Below are 23,027 nucleotides of genomic sequence, written 5' to 3' on the forward strand. Positions count from 1 at the left end.
ACAACTTTGATTATCCGAAATGATGGGACCGGGCCTATGTCAGATAAATGTTTTTTTCAGAGAATCGGTCATTTTTAAAAACAGCTCAGTAGCAACTGCAAGTCACTTGTAACAGTGTTTATACAACAACAAACAACAAGGTAAGTATTTTTAAGCATTAAAATAAAGTTTAAAAGCAGCTGGTTCCGGGAGCCTGAGGTCTGCAGTATACTTCCGCCGCCAGGAGCCCGACGTCCCTAGTCAGTTTGACTCTGAAAAAAAATTTCAGATAAATGAGGATTTCAGAGAATCTGAGTTCTACTGTATTTAGATTACTTCCACTCCTTGCTCTCATCCAAAGTCTAGTAGGATGTTGCATTGCACGAAGAGAAATAGATATTTGGTGTAGAACCAATGTTATATATGGCTTAATTCCAAAATGTAAAAATAATCAGAATGGAATAATGAGATAGTCAGATGCATTAATTTTAGATCTTGTGTTGTTATTTTATTGAATAATCCAGTGTTTTCCAGATGGATAATTGTATTTGACTGGGTTACAAGTGAGACTGACTATGGATAGATTGTATTGCACCTCAACTTCTTTTGGTTTTGTTTCTTGTGGTATTAAATATCTTACTTTGATGAGTTGGTTTACGTGGTAAAATCTGTTTGGTTTCTATTCAGAACAAATGAAGTTTTATTTGGAACTGGAAAAGATTTCCAGTTTTTATTGCCTGTCCTGGTGATGCTATTAATCCAATATGTATGTTTATCGACAAAATGCCTGTGGAAATTCCATATGTCATTGGCAATTAACTTTTTGTGATGTAAATTGCCAATTGAGATTGTTTATTTGCTTTCAGTCATTTTGATCTGATTATGTGCCTTATAAGGTGATCATGCTTTGGGTTATAAATGTAGGAGCTCAGTTCAATTACACCATGAAAATGATGTCAACAGCAGAGAACTGCAAAGAAGAGTAATTTTGGAATATATTTCAAAAGTTGGAGAAATAATACAGCTCAAAGTAAAAATAGGTTTTAGTGCTGCTGTGCTTACAATGAATTACAGATTTCTAATTTTAATTTGTATGTTTGTGGAAGCAATATGATCAGTGCAACAAAGGGATGGCAAAATTAGTTGGCCAGATTGATCCTCTTGTAGGTTTTCATTTTGATATAGCATGCCTCCTGGTTGATGGTCAATGTTTAAATGAAGGAACTTTATATTGCTTGTTCAGTAATAAATCAGGTGCAGTTATGTGTTTATATAATTTATTCCACAGCGATAAGGATTTGCTAACCAATAGATGGGAAAGTTCATCACACCTCTGTTCACTGTTGTGCATTATTTTTGTAATGTTGGTAAAAAGAGGAATGAATAAAATTTAAGGTCAAACTTGAGTTAGTAATATTGTCTTGTGGGGGAAAGAAATTCACAGTGAAGCAAGTCAAGTTTTATTGTCATCTGATTGTACAAGTACAATCTGACAAAACAGCGTTCTCCGGTCATCGGTGCAAAATGTGCAGGCATATCACGCATACATCCAAACAATACATATGCAGGACAAATATTTCATCTATACAAATAAATATTATTTTGTATATATGAGAGTCTTGGATGGTTAGTGTGAACATTTCCTTTATTCGTTGAGCATTCTCACTGCCCGTGTGAAGAAGCTGTTCCTCAGCCTGATGGTGCTGGCACTGATACCCCTGTATCTCTTCCCTGACGGGAGCAGCTGAAATATGCTCTTTACAGGGTGGAAGATTCAATGATTTTGTTCAACGATCCTGGTAGATATCATCGATGGGGAGAGGGAGACTCCAGGGTTCTTCTCTGCCACTCTTATGGTCCTGTGGATTGACCTCCAACCTATTTCTTTGCAGCAACTTTACCACACTGTGATGCAGTTGGCCATGATGCTCTCAATAGAGCTCCGATAGAAAGTTGATACCACACTGTGATGCAGTTGGCCATGATGCTCTCAATAGAGCTCCGATAGAAAGTTGATATAATGGTGGTCGGTAGCCTTGTCCGCTTCAGTCTTCTCAGGAAGTGCAGTGACTATTGTGCCTTCCTGACACGATAGATCATTAGTTAAGTGAATTCCAAAGAATTTGATGCTCTCCACGTTCTCTACTACAGAGTTGTTAATGTACAGTAGAGGATGGTCATTCCTGGTCCTCCTGAAGTTCACGATCATCTCCTTCGTCTTGACCACATTGAGACTTGGGTGGTTACTCTTGCACCACATTATTGTAATAGCGGTGACATTTTTTTACTGGTCAATAAAAATCAAAAGATAACACATATGAGAGAACATTGGAGGCCAGGAATCGAGAATAGGGAGATTACTGTGCTGTGATCACCGTCATTAATCATCATCTCACCCATTGCTTCCTACCATGTATTATTGTCTCTGTACTTCAGTAAAAATAGTGCTAAAGCATCGTTAAAGTGTATAGGTTTGAATTATAGCTCAGGCAATTTGATTAGAGGTGGAAATATGGCCCAGAGCAGTGGTAGCCTACCTTTTAATTTTTAATTTAGACATACAGCACAGTAACAGGCTATTTTGGCTCACGAGTTCATACCGGGGGTGTAGGTTAATTGGGCGGCATAGGCTCGTGGGCTGAAATGGTCTGTTACCGTGCTGAATGTCTAAATTAAAAGGTTGGCCACCCCGACCGAGAATATCTTTTTTAAAAAGTGGTACATATGCTCATAGTGGGTCACAGGTGCTGCCGATATGCTTCTTTTTTTAAAAGTGAGGCACCGTGAGAGACAGCATAGAAACAGACCTTTCGGCCACCAAGTTCTTTGCTGACCATCACCATGCATGTACACTAATCTTACCTTCACTTACTTTATTCTCATTAAGGTATAATTTGTCTGATTACAACATCAAAAAGCTGTGGTTACAAAAAGGTCTGTGTGCATCAAGGGGAAAATGTTGATTAAAATTGTACATTATACAAATAAAGATCCTTGTGTTGTCATTGAATGACAAAAATAGGTAGTTGGGGGTGGTCATTGCGCTACATGATCATTCCTTTCCATTTATCAATCATTTCCTGAGTGACATTGTCTTGGTACATAAAGACATGAGTGCTCCATTCATCGAGGAGATGTGAATAGAGTTGAACCTCAGTGACATCCCACTGTCTCCTGGGGATCACCCAGGACCTTCAAGAGGGACTGAGCTCTGTGATTAACAGCTAAGAGACAGCACATCCTGATGCCTTCCTGATCATTGTAGGGAACTTTAATCAGGCCAACCTGAAGAAGTCTCTGACAAACTACCACCAAGATGTCACATGTGAAACCAGGTGAACCAACACACTCGACCATTGCTACACCACCATGAAGAATACATACTGAGCCATACCACCACCGCACTTTGGCAAATCTAATCATCTGGTTGTACTTCAATTGCTGGCGTACAAGCAGAGACTGAGGACCACAGCACCAGTGGTGGAGATGGTGAAAGTATGGTTGAGTGAGGTGGAGGAGCATCTACAGGACTACTTTGAATCAGTGGACTGGAACATATTCAAGAGCTCATCCATAAACTTGAATGAACATGCAACAGATGTCACCAACTTCATCAAGACCTACATGGATGAGTGTGTGCCCATGCGCACATACCGGGTTTTCCCCAACCAGAAGCCCTGGATGAATCAGCAAATTCGCAACCTGTTGAGGACCAGAACAAGGGCGTTTAAGGCCAGGGATCGAGATCTTTGCAATAAGTCCAGGTATGGCCTTCAGAAGGCCATCTCTAAAGCAAAGTGGTAATTCCAAGGGAAGCTAGAGACGGAAACATGCCAGCTAAAGCAGGGACTGCAGGCCATTACAGCCTAGGCGAACACTATAGATGGCTGTGATGTTTCATTACCCGATGAACTGAACACCTTCTATACCTGCTTTGAGAAGAGGGACCAAACAGTGCCTACTAGAATCCCTGAAAAGGCTGAGGACCCTGTGATAACTGTCTGTGAGGGCAATGTCAGAACATCATTCAAAGAAGGTGAACCCTCGCAAGGCATCAGGCCCTTATAGCATACATGGCAGGGGACTGAAAATCTGTGCCAAACAACTAGCGGGACATTTTCAACCTCTCATTGCTGCAGTCAGAGGTTCCCACCTCTTTCAGAAGGGCATCAATCATCCCGGTACCCCAAGAGTAGTGTGAACTGCCTCAATGACTTCGGCCTAGTAACATTAACTTCTAATGTGATGAAATGCTTTGAGAAGCTGTCATGGCCAGAATTAACATGTACTTAAACAAAGATCTGGACTCAGTGCAATTCGCCCATCGTCATAATCGCTCCACAGCAGATGCAATATTACTTCTGGATCACCTTGAAAATAGCAATTCATACCTACGGCTGCTCTTCATCGACTATAGCTCGGCCTTCAATACCATTATTCCCTCAGTGCTGGTCAAGAAGCTACAGACTCTAGACCTCTATACCCCCCTCTGCAACTGGATCCTTGATTTTCTCATCGGAAGATCAATATCAGTATGAATTGGAAACAACATCTCCTCCTCACTGATTATCAACACATGCACACCCCAAGGATACATGCTTAGCCCACTGTTCTACTCATTATACACCCATGACTGTGTGGGCAGGCACAGTTCCAATGCCATCTACAAGTTTGTTGATGACACCGCAGTTGTAGGCAGAATCACAAATGGCAATGAGGAAGCGTACAGGAGGGAGATAGATCAGCTCATTGAATGATGTAACAACAACAACCTTGTACTCAACATTAGCAAAACCAAGGAGATGATTCTGTATTTCAGGAGGAAGTCAGGGGATCATGAACCAGTCCTCATCAAGGACTCAGTAGTGAAAAGGGTTAAGAACTTCTAATTCCTGGGTGTCCACATCTCCGAGAATCTGCCCTGGAGCCTCCATGTTGATGTAATCACAAAGAAGGCTCGCCAGTGGCTGTACTTTATGAGATGACTGAGAAGATTCAGTATGTCACAGAAAACTCTCAAAAACTTTTACAGGTGTACTGTAGAGAGCATTCTGGCTGGTTGCATCACTGCCTGGTATGGAGGCACCAACTCTCAGGACAAGAATAGACTCCAGAGGGTTGTTAACTCCAGCATCACAGGCATCAGACTTCCCTTCATTGAGGACATCTACATGAGGTGGTGTCTTAAAAAAGCAGCCTCTATCCACTGTTATAGGTTAAATAATAACATAACAATTTTACAGCACGGAAACAGGCCATTAGGCCCTTCTAGTCCACACCGAATCAAACACCCCTCTCTAGTCCCACCTCCCTGCACAATGCCCATAACCCTCCATCTTCTTCTTATCCATATACCTGTCCAACCTATTCTTAAATAATACAATTGACTCCGCCGCCACTATTTCTCCCGGAAGCTCATTCCACACGTCTACCACTCTCTGAGTAAAGAAGTTCCCCCTCATGTTACCTCTAAACCTCTGCCCCTTAATTCTTAACTCATGTCCTCTTGTTTTTATCTTTCCTCCTCTTAACGGAAATAGTCTATCCACATCCACTCTGTCTATCCCTTTCATAATCTTAAATACTTCTATCAAATCCCCTCTCAACCTTCTACGCTCCAAAGAATAAAGACCTAATCTGTCCAATCTCTCCCTATACTCCAGATGCTTAAACCCAGGTAACATTCTGGTAAACCTTCTCTGCACTCTCTCCACTCTGTTTATATCCTTCCTATAATTAGGCGACCAGAACTGCACACAGAACTCCAAATTAGGCCGCACCAACGTCTTATACAGTCTCAACATCACCTCCCAACTCCTATATTCCATGCAATGATTGATAAAGGCCAACATACTAAAAGCCTTCTTCACCACCCTATTCACATGAGTTTCTACTTTCAGGGAACGATGTACCGTTACTCCTAAATCTTTCTGATCTTCTGTATTCATCAATGCTCTCCCATTTACCACATATGTCCTGTTCTGATTCTTCTTACCAAAATGAAGCACCTCACACTTATCAGCATTAAATTCCATCTGCCATTTTTCAGCCCACTTTTCTAAGCAGCCCAAATCCCTCTGCAATCCTTGAAAACCTTCTTCATTATCCACTATTCCACCTATCTTAGTATCGTCTGCATATTTACTAATCCAATTTACCACCCCATCATCTAGATCATTAATGTATATAACGAACAACAATGGGCCCAATACAGATCCTTGAGGCACACCACTGGTCACCGGCCTCCAACCTGACAGACAATTATCCACTACCACTCTCTGTCCTCTCCCTTTCAGCTAATGTTCAATCCATTTGACTATCTCAAAATTTATACCTAAAGACTGCACCTTCTTAACTAACCTTCCATGTGGTACCTTATCGAAGGCCTTACTGAAGTCCATATAGACAACATCCACTGCGCTACCCTCATCCACATTCCTAGTCACCTCTTCAAAAAATTCAATCAGATTGGTCAAACATGACCTTCCTCCCACAAATCCATGTTGAGTGCTCCTGATCAGACCCTGTCTATCCAGATGTTTATAAGTACTATCTCTAAGAATTTTCTCCATTAATTTACCTACCACAGACGTCAAACTTACAGGCCGATAGTTGCCAGGCTTCCTCCTTGAACCCTTTTTAAATAACGGAACCACATGCGCAATGCGCCAATCCTCCGGCACTATCCCCATATCTAATGACATTTGGAAAATTACCGCCAGAGCCTCTGCTATTTCCTCCTTCACTTCTCTCAATGTCCTGGGGAAGATCCCGTCTGGTCCCGGAGACTTATCCACCTTTATATTCTTCAAAAGCCCTAAAACTACATCTTTTGTAATCTCTATATTCCCCATATTTACCCAATTTGCTTTTTTTATCTCACATCTCCCAATATCCTTCTCCTTAGTGAATACCGAAGAAAAGAAACTGTTCAATATCTCCCCCATTTCTCTAAGCTCCACACAGTTTTCCGCTCTGATTCTCTAAGGGACCAATTTTGTCTCTAGCTTTCCTTTTACCATTAACATATTTGTAGAACTCTTTTGGATTAGTTTTCACCCTGCTTGCCATAGTTTCCTCGTACCTTCTTTTAGCTCTCCTAATTCCTCTCTTAAGATTCCTCTTACATTCAATGTATCTTTCAAACATCCCCTTAACTCCATGCTTCTTATATCTAATGTATGCCTCCCTTTTTCTTCGAACCAAGTTTCCAATATTCCTTGAAAACCACGGCTCTCTCAAACCTTTTGCCCCTCCTTTTAACCTAACAGGAACATAAAGCTTTTGCACTCGCAAAATCTGATCTTTAAAAGACTTCCATCTCTCTACTACATCCTGCCCATAAAACAAATTGTCCCAATGCACACCCTGCAAGTCCTTTCACATCTCCTCAAATCTAGCTTTTCCCCAATCAAAAACCTCAACCCTTGGCCCTGACTTCTCTCTTTCCATAATGACATTGAAGCTGATGGCATTATGATCACTGGACCCGAAGTGCTCGCCAACACTAACCTCCGTCACTTGACCCATCCCATTTGCCAACAGTAGATCTAACACTGCTTCTTCTCTGGTCGGCACCTCTACTTATTGTTGTAAAAAACTATATTGCACACATTTCACAAACTCTAACCCATCCAGTCCTTTCACAGAATGTGTTTCCCAATCTATATGTGGAAAATGAAAATCTCCCATAATTACAACCCTGTGCTTATCACAAATATCTACTATCTCTCTACAGATTTGCTCCTCTAGGTCTCGGTCCCCTCTGGGTGGTCTATAATACACCCCTACAAGTGTAACCTCTCCTTTCCTACTCCTCAGTTCCACCAAAATAGCCTCCGTGGATGTGCCCTCTAATCTATCCTTCCTAGGCACCGCTGTAATATTTTCCCTGACAAGCAATGCAACCCCACCTCCTCTTGCCCCTCCGACTCTATCACACCTAAAACAACGAAACCCAGGGATATTCAGCTGCCAATCACATCCCTCCTGCAACCATGTCTCACTAATCGCTACCACATCATACTTCCAAGTATCAATCCACACCTTCAGCTCATCCACCTTTTTTACAATATTCCTGGCATTAAAATATATGAATTTCAGAGATTTCCCAATTTTTAATCCCTGTTTTCCCTCATCTTTAATAACAACATTATTTACTTTTCCTGCCAATTGCCCTTCATCTTCTTCCAGAGCATTTCCCTTCTCTATCACCTGCCCATCCATATTCAAACTTTCATTGTTTGCATTCTAACCTTCTCCTTACTGCTCTGTACTATTTTGTTCCCTCCCCCCCAACCATTCTAGTTTAAAGGATCCTGAGTAGCCCTAGCAAATACCTCTGCCAGGATTCTGGTCCCCCTGGGATTTAAGTATAACCCGTCCTTACTGTACAGGTCACATCTCCCCCAAAAAAAGGTCCCAGTTATCCAGAAACTTAAAACCCTGCCCTTACTCCACCCCTTCAGCCACGTGTTAATCCTCCGCCTCATTCTATTTCTATTCACACTGTCACGTGGCACAGGGAGTAATCCAGAGATTACCCCCTTTGCGGTCCTTCTTTTTAACTCCCTACCTAACTGCCTGTACTCACTTTTTAGGACCTCCTCTCTATTTCTCCCTATGTCATTGGTACCTACATGTACCACGACCTCTGGCTCCTTTCCCTCCCACTTTAGGATATCCGGGACACGAGCAGCAACATCCCGGACCCTGGCACCAGGGAGGCAAACCACAATCCGGTTCTCCTTGCTGCGTCCGCAGAATCCCCTATCCGTCCTCTTAACTATGGAGTCTCCTACCACAATTGCCCTCCTCTTCCTTTCCCTCCCTTTCTGAGCTACAGGGGCCGACCTTGTGCCGGAGGCACAGCCACTGTCACTCCCCCCAACCTTGATGTCCCCCTCAACAGTGCTCAAAGAGGCGTACTTATTGCTGAGGGTTACATTCACAGGGCTCGTCTCTGGCACCTTACGTTCTTTTGTCCCTCTCCTAACAGTTACCCACCTTTCATCCTCCCGTGGCCCTGGCGTGACCACCTGGCTGTAACTCCTGTCTATGACTACCTCTGTTTCCCTAACCAGCCTGAGGTCATCGAGCTGCAGCTCTAGTTCCCTAACACGGTCCCTGACAATCTGCAGCTCGACACACCTAGTGCAGATATGGACATCCGGGAGTCTGGAAGACTCCAGGACCTCCCACATCTGGCACTCCCGACAACACACAGCCTTAACACTCATCTCTTACCCCAATGAAGTAGTAATAAAGACTATCTTAGCTTTCTCTCCGCCTGCTTTCGCCGAAGCCTGATGAGCCAAAGCCTGGAAGTCCCACTCCTTCACTGGGCCACTCACTCGCTGGGCCGCTCGCTGTCCCTCTTATTTATTGGCCTTTTACCAATTAACCCTACACACTCTCCTGTACGCTCGCTCGACCAATGGCCGCCTCCGACGCCGACTCCTCCCCGCAGACCCTGGTAAGAGACTTTTTAAAAAGTTTTCTTACCTGCCCTGGACTCTTTTCTTTTCTGTCCTTCTCCTCTCTCCTTTTCAGTCCTTCTCCTCTCTCCTCTCCTCTCCTCTCCCTACTGCTAGGCTCTGTCCCCAGTAAGAGTCTTTAAAAAGACCTTACCTTCCCGTCACACTCTCCTGTACGCTCGCTCGACCAATGGCCGCCTCCGACGCCGACTCCTCCCCGTAGACCCTGGTAAGAGACTTTTTAAAAAGTTTTCTTAACTGCCCCGGACTCTTTTCTTTTCTGTCCTTCTCCTCTCTCCTTTTCTCTCCTCTCCTCTCCTCTCCCTACTGCTAGGCTCTGTCCCCAGTAAGAGTCTTTAAAAAGACCTTACCTTCCCGTCACACTCTCCTGTACGCTTGCTCGACCAATGACTGCCTCCGACGCCGACTCCTCCCCGCAGACCCTGGTAAGAGACTTTTTAAAAAGTTTTCTTACCTGCCCCGGACTCTTCTTTTCTGTCCTTCTCCTCTCTCCTCTACCTACTGCTAGGCTCTGTCCCCAGTAAGAGTCTTTAAAAGGACCTTACCTTCCCGTCACACTCTCCTGTACGCTCGCTCGACCAATGGCCGCCTCCGACGCTGACTCCTCCCCGCAGACTCTGGTAAGAGACTTTTTTATATTATATATAAATGTGTTTTTAAAAGGGAAAGATTGTAGGGGGTTTTGTGTAGGCCACTTTACAAACAGATACTTATTTTTTTTAAAACTTTATTTAAATTTTTATGATATGAATAAAATAAAAATTACATTTAAAGAAATAATAAAAAATAAGATAATAAAAATTAGAATACTACATCATTAAACTACACAAATTAACCCCCCCCAATAATTATAACACAACATTAATCATCTAATTTAAAATTAGTCCAACCCTCCCCCCCTCAAACAAACAGATACTTGGACTTCACATCTCATTTAAAATGCAAGAGCTTTGCTGAAGCCAGACATTCAGGCGCCAGTGGCTTTGCAAAAGACAATGGAACTGCTTTGGAAGGAACTTCAGAAGTAGTTGGAAATGGAACAATATCCAGGCTCAAGTGCTGATAAAGATCTTTCAAGGATTGAATTTGGAGTCTTGGGAGCGGTTCTGGTTTTTACAAGCAGAGAGAGAGGAAAGAAATCAGGATTCTTCTCTAGGGGTGGGGGGGGGGGCGTCAGTTCTGCAGCAGCTTTTGAGACTGCAACATGGCAAGCTGGCAGCTTGTTGAAAACCGCATTTTGAAGACGGGTTGCAAGTTCGGTTGAAAACCCTTGCAGTCCTTACAAGAGGAAATGACTGGCTAGAGTGTTTCTTCTGAAATAAGGGAAACAAGAGGAACTCAGTGGTGACCTGGATGAAGAGGTTATCATTTGGAAAACCCATGATGGGGCAAGTTTCTTCAACAGGACACTGAAGTTACTGATCGGAGGAAATCAGTTTGTGTGTGTCCAACGAGCAACAAATATGTCTCTGAAATGAACAAGGACCTTCCTGAATGGTAACCCTTTACCTTTGGGTGGCACGGGTTTGTGGGCTGGAAGAGCCTGTTGCCATGCTGAACATATATGTCTAAGTTTAAATTTAATCAGTTTCACTTGTTCATCTTTATACCACAATCAGCATTAAAACTTCTCATTGTCCCAGCAACCGCAACCTTGTCTGGAAAAAATAACCCCTCTGAATCTACCACTATTCTTTGTGGATGAGGTCCCTTAATTTCATGTCGCAATGAACTCGCTCAAATGTTTTTTCCACTTGGTGGAGTAAGTTACACAATGAGTTTGGAAGGTATGAGAAAGAAACTTGTGTCAGTATATTTTTTAAAATAAAATCTTTTTTTAAATCAAAGCTAGCATTGCAAAGATTTTTCAGTGGAAAGAAATTATTTCAGATCGGAATTATTAATCAGCGTAGTTAGAAAAGGCATATCACCTATTGTACCATTCACACCTCATGAATGGTTACAAAAGATTCTTAAATGAACAAGATATATTAGTTTAAAGAAAAACTAGTTTGTATTGACCCTGTAACTTTAACACACCTTCTAACTAGAAGTCATCCTTTTTGTATAGATAAGTTTTTCAGCTTATAAATTATTTGACATAGTTTAATGATTTTGGCAGAAACTGCTCTTGACTATGTAACTGTTTGGCTTTACTCAGTTATCGGAAGGCCTTTGTGTGGCAGGCATGGAAGACTTCATCCTGGAACAAGAAAATCTACTGGGAAGGAGACAGCTGAATTTGAAGGGAAGAGTGTCGAAAGGAGATGGAGAGAAAGAAAATGGTTCCTTGGATAAGAGGCTGCAAAGCAGTGAGCCATCGTCTTTCAACCAGCAGTTGAATTCTGGTGAGCATTTGACCTTGACACTTACTGGTGCTGTTTATCATTCACTCAACCTAAAAACTGGCACCTTAAAACTGGCAAGACATCCAAAGGCAATTCCCACAGCCATAATGGCTCTGAGATACACAAAATAAATCAGTCTGGATTATCAAAGGCTAGATAAAGAATTGGGGAAGCATCCTGAATTTGGCGAGGGTGGTAAAGAGGTGGAGACGTTTATGAGGGGAATTCCAGCATTTATGGCCTCTGTCTGATTTCTAACCTCTAGTCCAACAAACCCCAATGTAAACTCAAGGAAAATTCTTCATTTTTGTTTATAAATTGTAGCCTTGATATTTAATGTTGAATTCAATTGTTTAAAAAAACCCCACCCTTTCCTGTTTGTATCAGAATTGACTGGTTCTGACATTTCAATCTTCACTTGAAACATTACCTCAATATTTTATCATGTTCTTGCTCTTTCCCTTTTTCATGACAACAAAATTCTTTGCCACTTTTTCAGTTCTGATGACTTGTTTAATTCTGTTTGTCTCTCCACTAAAGCTGCCTGACTTATTGAGAATATGCAGTGCTTCCTGTTTTTTAGTGTTTCAGGCTTTGGCAGCTAAATGTACAGCAACAACAATGTAATAAAACTCCTTAGTTACTCGTTTCTTCTTCTGACATTTACTGGGCATTGTTTAAGTGATATTATTTATCACATGATTGAATGCCATGGTGCTTTTATTCTTTTCTGATCCATAAATAAAGATGCTTCCCACAGTAAGAGCCTGATCTTGTTTTACCTGATGGTGACATAGACACAGTTATACCTAGGCTGCAAAATGGTGAGGAGTAAAAGGGATTTGGACTGATTTCCATTTTCCCCCACTGCTAACCAACTTCAACTTGCAGTGTGTGAGGGTGCTTGTAATACTTTCACTGACTAGATTGGAAAGTAACTCAACTAATATTTTCCTGGCATAACTATTCTCTGGGAAAACATATATATATATAATTCAGGGGACTACTCACTTGGACACTTAAATTGACCAAGTTTGGAAATATTATTTTGTAATTTTATTTATTTCTGAGTTTATGCCAATGGGAATATCGTGATAGGTCAGTATAGGATGTTAAATAAATTTTTACAACTTCAAGTTGTGTTAAAGATTGTTCCAGAGAAAGAAGAGCTTTTTAGGTATAGTCCCTGGTGTAATATATTGAGATCCAGTAAATGCTATTGTTTTTCAATGTATTCAGAGCCCATTATTGTAATTGGTCATAAACTGGTTGTTATGACAACTTAAAGGTCACTCAAACTTATGGGAATCATTCCGTTATTTCCCAGATTTTTCTGGGAAATCGGTCCAAATCCCTTTTACTCCTCACCATTTTGCAGCCTAGGTATAACTGTGTCTATGTCACCATCAGGTAAAACAAGATCAGGCTCTTACATGCCTCCTGCTATGGGAAGCATCTTTATTTATGGATCGGAAAAGAATAAAAGCACCATGGCATTCAATCATGTGATAAATAATATCACTTAAACAATGCCCAGTAAATGTCAGAAGAAGAAACGAGTAACTAATGAGTTTTATTACATTGTTGTTGCTGTTCATTTTTCTAGTTTTTGTGTAGATGCCATGATGCATGGTAAAAACACTGTTTTTCTTTGCTCATAATTGGTTTAAAGAGAAGTATCGAAAAGAATACAATTTTGTATTTTTCTTCAGATCTACAAAATCTGCATTATCATGTGGTTGAACTTGGTTTATAATTTCAGTTAATTTACATCAATTTCCACATAGGTTTTTGGGGGAAGAATGGACATGGTGACTATTTTTCAAAGCTAACAACTTTAAGTTAATCTATTTCAAATCTATTAATTACCACTTTAAATTTGCCTGATTTGATTAATGTAAACTGAAAGCTAATTTCTATTTGACATGGATACAGAAGGTAAAAGTTAGAGGGTGTGGTGATAGTTTCCTGAGACTAGTTTGAAACTCCTTCAAGATATGGATGATTGCCATGTTGCCCAATTAACCTTCACCCCCCCACCATGCATTTTGAAGAATGGGAGGAAACTGGAGCACCAAGAGGAAACCCAAGCCTACATGGAGAGAATGTACAACTCCTTACTGATAGTGCCAGATTCAAACCCTTGTTACTGGCACTGCCATAGCATTGGGGTTATCGCTATTATTAATTGTACTGTCCCAAACACCTAACCCCAACCAACCAACTTTCCCTTGCAACTGCTGCAACCATGCCTGCCTGTCCCGCATCGGACTTGTCAGTCACCAACGAGCCTGCAGCAGACGTGGACATACCCCTCCATAAATCTTTGTCCGCGAAGCCAAGCCAAAGAACAGAGACTATTCAATTCTTGTACAAAGGTAAAATGACCCATGTCACATTTGATCCTCTTTGATATCCTGAAGCTTTACTGCAGAATGAAGGCCCAGCAAAGATCATTCAGTTTCTCAACATTCCATCTATCTGCCCTATTCTGCAACTGTCAATAGCTTTAATTTCCAAAATGAATGAATTCCAATGTTGCTATTTTTAATTAACCACCAACCTCATTAACCTTTTGAGCGAAAAGGCTTCACGTTTCTATTGTCTTCTCTGTGTACTGACTCTGATGTTGTTAGGCCATATAGTTATGAAGTACACTAGAAGGAATAGCTTCCCCGATCCTCATAAAGCCTTCAACCACAGTTTTGCGTGTTGATTTGGCTGACTCACAATTTGCCACTATAATAACTTGATACAATCTTTCCAATCTAGAGAATAACATCCAGAGAAAATCAGAAATGATGATGCCTGTTTAAACTTAGGTTTTATAATTTCATTTAGGATGATATTCTGGTGCAGTGCTAAGGAAGTGGTGTGCTGGTTGAGGTGTCAACTTTCAAATGAAACTTTAAACCAAGGTTCTGAGTTGCAGATGGATGTTGAAGATTTCGTAGCACTATTTCCAAGAAGAGTAAGGAAGCTATCTGAGGTGTCCTGGCTGTTTTAGTAACCCCTCAATTTTCATGTCTTTATCTGGCATTTCCCACATTGTTATTTGAAAGATGGATCTGTGTATAAATTGGCTATCATTTCTAGATTTGAACAGTGGGTTGACTTCATTGGTTTTGGAATGATAAAGAGTTAAAAAGCACCCTATAAAAGCCCAGTAAATTTTTTTTTGTACAGCCTTAAAGAGTCCCCTAATATACAAATCTCCATCAGGTGGCATGTATCCCCATCCTGACAATTCGGTCTGGACACACTATGATCTGAAAAATATTTCCTCCAACGTTGTCTAAATGTTATATATTATACAAAGAGTTTTAATAAATAACATTTCTTCCAAATCCAGAGAAAGGTTAAAGTTGTTTCTTGAATCTTGAAAAGTTGATTTTTTTTAACCACCTCTCTCTCTCCCCCGATAATACTAGGTTTCATTCCTCCTTTGAATGTTACTTCCTGCAAACAATTCAGCATATAGAGATTGCTTGACAATTTTCTCCCATTTTCACTTTTTGTTGATTCATTTGTGGAGATTGTAAACCCATTGATGGGTTTGTAGCTCACTAATGACTACTGTTTTGGGATGTATTATCGTAAAAATATGAGGAAATAAGAATTTGGTTCTAAAAAGTCATAATGTTCAGGTTGTTACACGTGTGCGCTCACACACACACACACACACACACACACACACACACACACACACACACACTGCACAGTACATAATAGTCAGATATATACATAAAAATATAATTTAAAATAAATATTAATATTTTGGGATGATTTCGATTACATGATACTGATTATCAGTCTCACAGCCTTCAGGAAGAAGCTGTTTCCCAGTCTGGCAGTCCTTATTTTGATTTTACTTTTTTATCTAAAATAAGATTTAGAAAAAGTGCATAAAAGAAACATGTTTTATCTGGTTCTTTATCATGATCTCAGTATATTCAAAATGGTTTTAAAAAAGGGAATATTGTATTGGATCCAGTTTACCACCCGCCATTTTCTTGAGCCACATGCATTCTCCAAAGAAGTTGAATATGTTGCAAGTGGTGGAGGAACCTCGGGAACTGGATCTTGTTTCCCTGCTCTTCTTAGACCACCCTGAACTCTAGTAAAATAAACCACTAACCTCTTGCTGACATTATTGTTTGGGGTAAGTGGCCCAATTTCAATGAATAGGGTTGCACTATTCATACTAACCATTCCTGATCCCTGTTGTAAAGCTGGGAGGCAAAAACCAGAGAATTCAACTCATCTTTGACGATAGATGGATTTTAAAGTGCAGCTGTGGAAATTGGAGATGTACTGACCTAGCAAGGGAATGCCCACTGGGGTTCTGTGTAGGACTCCCAACCAGAGATAAGTACACTTTAGCCCTGTGAGTGGATCACTTTTGAAAGGTCCAACATTTAGCTCAAAAATGATTAACTGGAAGGAATACTTTGAATGATGATGGTTCAGTAAGGAATGTATGCCAGGATGGGGCTCACAAAATATTTGCTGCTTTTCAACTTTATCATAAAAATGTAGAGGAAGTAGGAATTTGGTAGCAAAAGGTCTGTTTTGTGCTGACGGTCTCTGGTCAGTGATCTTCTATATCTGTTTAATGTTCCATCTGAAAGCTGTAATCTTCAGTGGGAATCAACATAGACAATGTGCTCAGGAGTTCAATGGGGTTTGATCCAAAAATTTATAAATCAGAGGTAACCTGAGCTATAGATCACCCTAGAGTACTTCAACCTGAACTTTAAATCACCTTTTAGAGTGAACAGTGACGGAAAATAAATTTTGATACAGGCCGTTGACATTGAAAAATACATTTTTCTTTCTTACTCCTAACTGTAGCCATTCTGGATGAGCTCCAGAAATTCCAACTTCATCTCCATGAGTCTTGCCACATTTTTGCAATCTCCATCTGACATTAAGTCTTGGGTGAGCCAGAACATCATCCAGCTCACAAGAAGGGTTTGGTTCACTTAAGGTTTTGTACTCAATTGTATTTCAACTCTTGACTATTTATTAATGCTAAATCCAATTAAGCATCTACTTTATGTCAAAATCAGAGTCATATTTTGGTAAAAATTCTTAAAAAATGGACCTTTTACTAAAGATGATCATTGTTTCTTGTGATCTTGTAAAATGGAGTTGGTTTTATTTCCATTTTGGACAGAGGGTTCGGAAACAGTCTTGGCAGATATAGCACTTGATCTTCTCTGCTTATTGATGAAAGACCACTGGAGCTGGCTGTGTACTGAGAACATGCAAAAGCTAATCCGTCTGCTGTGTGGGACCCTGGTAGAAAGGTCAGTGAATTGTTCAGCACCATTGATACATACACAAAAGCAAGATGGTTTTGCAGGTGCAGAAATGTGCATTGTTGTAAGGTTTTTCTGTGATGTGTATGGCACCTATTCCATGCTTGTTCAGAAGCTGAGCCTGTTGTGTTGTCTCCTTAATTTGCAGGTAAGATTAAATAAATAAAACCATTTAGTGACTTTTGAAAGTAATTTATTTTTTTGAAAAAAAACCTCAAAATGTATATTTTATATACACTATTACTCAATGTGAGAATTTGTGGGTGTCAGTAACAAAGTGATCGTGAGGTACAGAGAATAATTGAGAACATTAACTGGTCATACAAAAAAAAGTTTGGTTATTTATCGTCTGATTGTACAAGTACCAACCAATGAAGCAGCATTTTCCAATCCTTGGTGTAAAGCACTGTATCTTACAGATACAAATATTAAAATATTACTGTTAATTAAATAGTGGAGTCACGGAGGGTTTGTACAATCAGGTCATCAGTTGTACAGCAGTCTCACTGCCCCTGGGAAAAAGCTGTTTCTCAGCCTGGTAGTTCTGGCTCTAATACTCCTGTATCTCTTTCCTGACGGGAGTAGCTGAAAGATGCTGTGTGCGAGGTGTCAGAGATCCTCTCTGATTCTGTGAGCCCTCTTTTGACAGCATCAATGAGGAGAGAGAGAGGGAGGAAGGAAGGAATAGGTTATTTTGAATGTATTCCAATTCTTATGAGTGGACTTGTGTTAAATGGGTTGTGGTAATAGCTCAGCTTTACATGAGCCCTCTGGGAAAGTAAGTTTGGGTAACCAACGTGAGACAAAAAATGTGCAGAAATGGGACTTGTAAGCTGGGCTTTTTGCAGAAATGTCACTGAATGAGAATGCTGGCATTGTATGAGGCTGGAATCTGGATCCAATTTTTGCAATCCATATTGCACTGCAGAATTGTTAATAGCAAATGTGAACTGCATGTTATTGTATTGAGGTGCAAAACAAATGCCTTAATATTGGTTCCATAATTTGCATGAAGGACCATTTTCAAACATCTGGTATAAATCCATATAATTTAATAAAACATTAATGTGTCTGGATTCTGTAGTTTAAACCTTTTGATTTAGTTTCTATGTCAAATTTTCCTTTTCTCTTGTGACAGATTGTTTAGAGCTAGAAATTGTTGACTAGAAATTCAATAGCACAATGTTGTATTTCTTTTGATCTCTTATTTTATTTCTCAGACTAAAATGTAGTTATGACCATTTTTGGGACATTTTGTATCACCTCACTAGATGCTTCCTGGTGTCAGTCACCCTACCACTCCAAACACTATTTTCACCAGGGCCACAGCACTCCTTTGCATCACTGTGTTACAACACAGAAATAATTCATTGAGCCCAATTTGTCCATTGCCCATCTAAGTCAATCCCATTTGTCTCTGGTCCATATCACTCTCTCCGTTTATTCTTTTCATCTACCTTTCCAAATGTTCTATAAATAATAATTACACCCACTTCATCTGGCAGTTTATTCCAAATATGCTCCGCCCTATGTGTGAAATTTAAGTAATTCCTTCCTCACCTGAAACCCTCTAATATAAAACTCTCCCATCCTCGGATAGCACTGTCACTATCCACCTTATCTATTCCCCCTCATAATTTTGTATACCTCTATAAGGACAGCCCTCTCCTCCTAATCTCCAGGATAAAAGTCCCAACTAATCTACCAATTGACATATCAATATTTTTAAAAAAAATGCAATGGAGAGTTGCAACAACTGCCATAGATGAAAGTTTTGAAAAGGTGGGATTAATATTGAAGTCATTGCAGTTTTTCAAAGCTTTCCATATTCTCGTCTCATTATTTGATGACTTTGTTATACTTTATTCTGTTCTTTTTGTATTCAGCAGTATCTTGCTAATCCAATCTTGTTTATCCATTATTGAGCCCTGATGTGGTGGTTGGTAAAATTGATAACCTTAATTATTAACTGCTGATTGAAAAAATTATTTTCAATCATATCTAAGGAACAGAGAGTTATCTCAATCTGACATCTGAAGGAGGAGTATTAATTCCAGGAAGCATGTAGAAGTACATCATTCTAAGTTTAGTGTTTCATTCAGTTGACTTTGATGTACTGGTCACTGATTTCTGAAAAACAGAATGACACTAAAAAAAATTTGTGAGGTAGAAATGTCGATGCTGTCCTTTCTGTTCAGCACAGTGTAGTAATTTGTACCTGTTGAAGACTCTCACCCAATGATAATGTGCAATTAGCACTTAAGATGCAGGACTCTCACCCAATCATAATGTGCAATTAGCACTTAAGATGCAGGAAGAATCTCAATCCATCTTTGTTTATTAGTGTAGAGGAAATAAGAAGCCACATCCACCTTTAGAGCATTGTGTTTGATCTTTCAGTGGTGGCAATGTCTCAATGGGCAGCACTCTTCATTTTGGGACAGAAAGTTGAGAATCTCGTTCCAAAAAATTTACCACACAAATCTAAGCTGAAACTCGAGAATGGGGTTAAAGAGTCTCTGCTGCAGGATCTTTTCACCTTGTACTTCCTTTATACCTCAGTGATGCCACATTGAGAATGGGTGCTGATGTCAGCACTAGGATAAATGGTGATGACAAAAATATTTTATGGTAGAGTTAGATATTCCACACAATGTTAATTAAGAATGATCTATTGTTAAATCTGGCACTGAGACCAGAATATGAAAACAATTTTAATTTTTATCTGTTTTCATGCATGACAGAGCATCAGAAACACTCTCATAGGAGAAGAGGCATTAATGCACACGGAATTACAACCATATAAAATTTGAGACTGAGCCACATTGGAATATTGGGGCAATAGCTAGAGATCTGCTTAGAAAGATGGATTTTAGAAAGCATCTTAAATGAGAAATAAAGGGATGGTTTACTGAGCAATTTCAGAACTTCAGGCCTTTACAACTCAATTGCCAGCTCGAGTTTGGGAGCAAATCAGTTGAGGAATGTGCATAAAGCTGGAATTGGAGGAATATTGGAAAGATGGAGTCCTAAGAAAATAAAGAAAGGATTGTAAAGCTGAGCTGTGGCTCAACTGGGAGCAGTAGGAGTCACGAACCTCAGGGATTGAAATATTTTTAGCAGTGAGTGATGGACGGACAGGACAGCCACTAGCAGAGGAGCTTTGCTTGGGCTTAGGTTCAGGGATCTGGATTTGATCCTAGGTGTAACACTCGTGTGTCACAGAACATCAATTTCAGTCACTGACCTCATCATTCAGCAACATTATTTGCCTCTACTGATTTTCTTGAGGTAATTGAACTGGAATTGTATATTATTCTTTACATCGGCCATTCTCAACCTTTTCTTTGGCTATAGCCCCTTTATAGGACCCTGTTCAAAGTTTACGGGCCCCTTCTCCTGTGAAGCAGTCGTTTAGTTGGTCTCTTCCGAACTTCAGTCCAACTGACCACCTATATTACATTAAAAAAATGTGCTGTGGAGATTGCACTCAAAACTACATAATACAGTACACTATCCCGTATCCGAAACGCTTGGGAACAGATGTTGTTTGGATTTTGAGATTTTTTTGGTTTCTGAACAAAACCGAAAAATTCCCAAAATCAGCTCAGTAAACATCAGCAGGATTACTTGTATCAGCTGTTAAACAACAACAAAAAAACAGGAAAATTCATGTGAAATAATGTTTAATAGGTACCCAAAATAAACTTGATCTCTGCTGCCGGTCCACAACACCTCCCAACCACCGACACTGGTCCCCGACTATGGTCACCACTCCTGCCTAGGAGCCTGAAGCGACTTCTTCGATGTGGATGGCACCACATCTGATGTTGAGAATGGAGTCACCATCGCTAACTCTGGCTGCAGCCGATGCTGACGACTTTCCGTTTGGCACCTTCCCAGCCAGAAGCAGAGATTTTGTTTTCTTTTCAAACTCTTTTTGTAATCAAACCAGCGCCAACAGAGAGTCGGAGCCTCACATGGGCAATTCAGGTGTTGAATTTTTTTCCCCCCACTTAAAATGTCATGTTGGCGCTAAAAAAAGTTTGGTTTTTGGATCTTTTCGGTTTAAGAACTTTGGAAATGGTGTACCCAACCTGTATGTTCCAAATGTTGCTTAATGGAATAAAAAAAAAATCTACTGGATGAATTCAGTGAGTTTTATGAGGGGTTCTAACCGAAAATGTTGGTCCATTCTTTTTCTCCCACAGATGCTGCTCAACTCACTGAGTTTCTCCAGCAGATTGCTTTTTTGCTCCAGGCATCTCCAGCCTCCTGTATATCTGCTGTGTGGAATGGTTTGTTCTGTGATAATTACAATAGTTGCATTCTTCCCTCGTTATCTTGGTACAGTGAATATCATCCTCAGAGCAATTTCTGTGTTTGCCTTTCTTCTTCTGCTGTAGCTGGTTTTTGATTCATTCTTAGAGGTGCATCAACCATTTGCAGCTTGCAACTTTTTTTTATCAGATGTCTTTGGACTATTGCTGTACACATTTTGCATCCTCCTGTCCATCTGCAACCCAGCACATCTCACTTTAGGAGGATGAGGATCACAGCAGCATCACAGACAGTTGAAACTCTAAGGGCTGGTCATAATCACATTGTTGCCAGCACTCGGGGTGAGATTCAAACAGAATATCATAACGTTCCTCACACTTCCTCTTTATATATGTTTCTACAACAGATGTGTCTGCCCTTGACTTGCGATGCTCTGAAACCTAATTTCAAAGCCTTCCAAAACTAACAGTTTGTAGTTGGTCTGGAAATGTTGGAAAATTTCAGTTTGAGTCTTTCATTGAAAGGAAATAACTTTTCTGTGTGATAGTTTAAGAATTTGTTCATGAAAAGGAGCATCAATTTTATAATTTTCTGTTGTCCTGATCAGAACCCTCTCCCTTTTACATGAGAACTCGGTATTAATTTTCTGAAAAGGAGAAAAGCTTTTAAAATTTCCCAAGCAGTTTTTGTATATTGTGGATGGGCTGGAAGCTGGCAGCATTGTAACTGGAAGCCCAGATAGAAAGGAAGAAAAAGCTTGAATTTCTATTGTGTTTGATGTCTTTAAGACTTCCGTAAAAAACTTCATAGCTAGAGACTGACTTTTTTAAAGTCAAAACACGGTTACTTACTAAATGACAAAAAAGCACATTAAAAATAATGTACTGTTAATCTTCGGATATATCAATTGGCCAGTAACTGTTCACCAATAGACAGTGAGAACTCCTTGCTCTTTGAAGTCCTTTGCAAGGAGTTGAAAGAAGGAAATATTTGTGAAGATATTCATATTTGTACATTGATTTGATCAATCCATCCATCATATGGCTTTGAGTGGCAGTTTATAATCCAAAGGATCATGTATAATATCTGAAGATTAATGCTGCTAAATTAAGATAAATGATTGGAGATGCTGGAATCTGGAGCAAAAAATAAACAGCTGGAAGAACTCAGCAGGTCAAGGAGCATCTGTGGAATCAAAGGGAAAGTCATCATCTATGGTTGAGACTTTACATCTGGAGTGAGATTGTAGAGGGAAGATAGCCAGTATGTAGAAGAGATAGGGAGTAGAAGAGATTAGGAGTAGAAAGTGGGAGATGAAGACATCATGAAAGATAGTTGGAGACAGGTGAAGGCTGTGGTAAGAATTGCGACAGAAGCTGAGAGGTAAAGGGGTAAAACACAGAAATTCTGGAGGTCTCAGAGCTTCCAGAAGAGGTAAAGTTGAAATGTGTCATTTCAGGGTTAATCCAAATAAAGGAAGCATGGTGGGCAGACAGAACCATGTAATAGAGGAGACAGGAGAGATGAACTGAGAGAAAGGAAACACAGCCATTTAGGAGATGGACAAATGGAGCCGACTCCTCTACCCCCACTCGCTG

The 23,027-nt window shown here is 40.2% G+C and overlaps 1 protein-coding gene across 6 annotated transcripts in view; it reads left to right on the forward strand.

The window, feature by feature from the left end:
* The window catches only part of snx19b (sorting nexin 19b), a 125,943-nt gene that overhangs the window by 17,376 nt on the left and 85,540 nt on the right, over positions 1–23,027 (forward strand). For all 6 annotated transcript variants that reach the window (XR_011343380.1, XR_011343379.1, XM_069894913.1 and 3 more), the window contains 2 exons: positions 11,638–11,824; positions 17,004–17,136. Coding sequence is in view for 4 of the 6 variants with exons in the window: in XM_069894913.1 (XP_069751014.1) it covers positions 11,638–11,824; positions 17,004–17,136 (320 nt within the window). In the remaining 2 variants the exon portion in view is untranslated. The remainder of the gene's footprint in view (positions 1–11,637; positions 11,825–17,003; positions 17,137–23,027) is intronic.

Source organism: Narcine bancroftii, chromosome 8 (genome assembly GCF_036971445.1).
Source record: "Narcine bancroftii isolate sNarBan1 chromosome 8, sNarBan1.hap1, whole genome shotgun sequence".
Lineage (NCBI taxonomy): Eukaryota > Metazoa > Chordata > Chondrichthyes > Torpediniformes > Narcinidae > Narcine > Narcine bancroftii.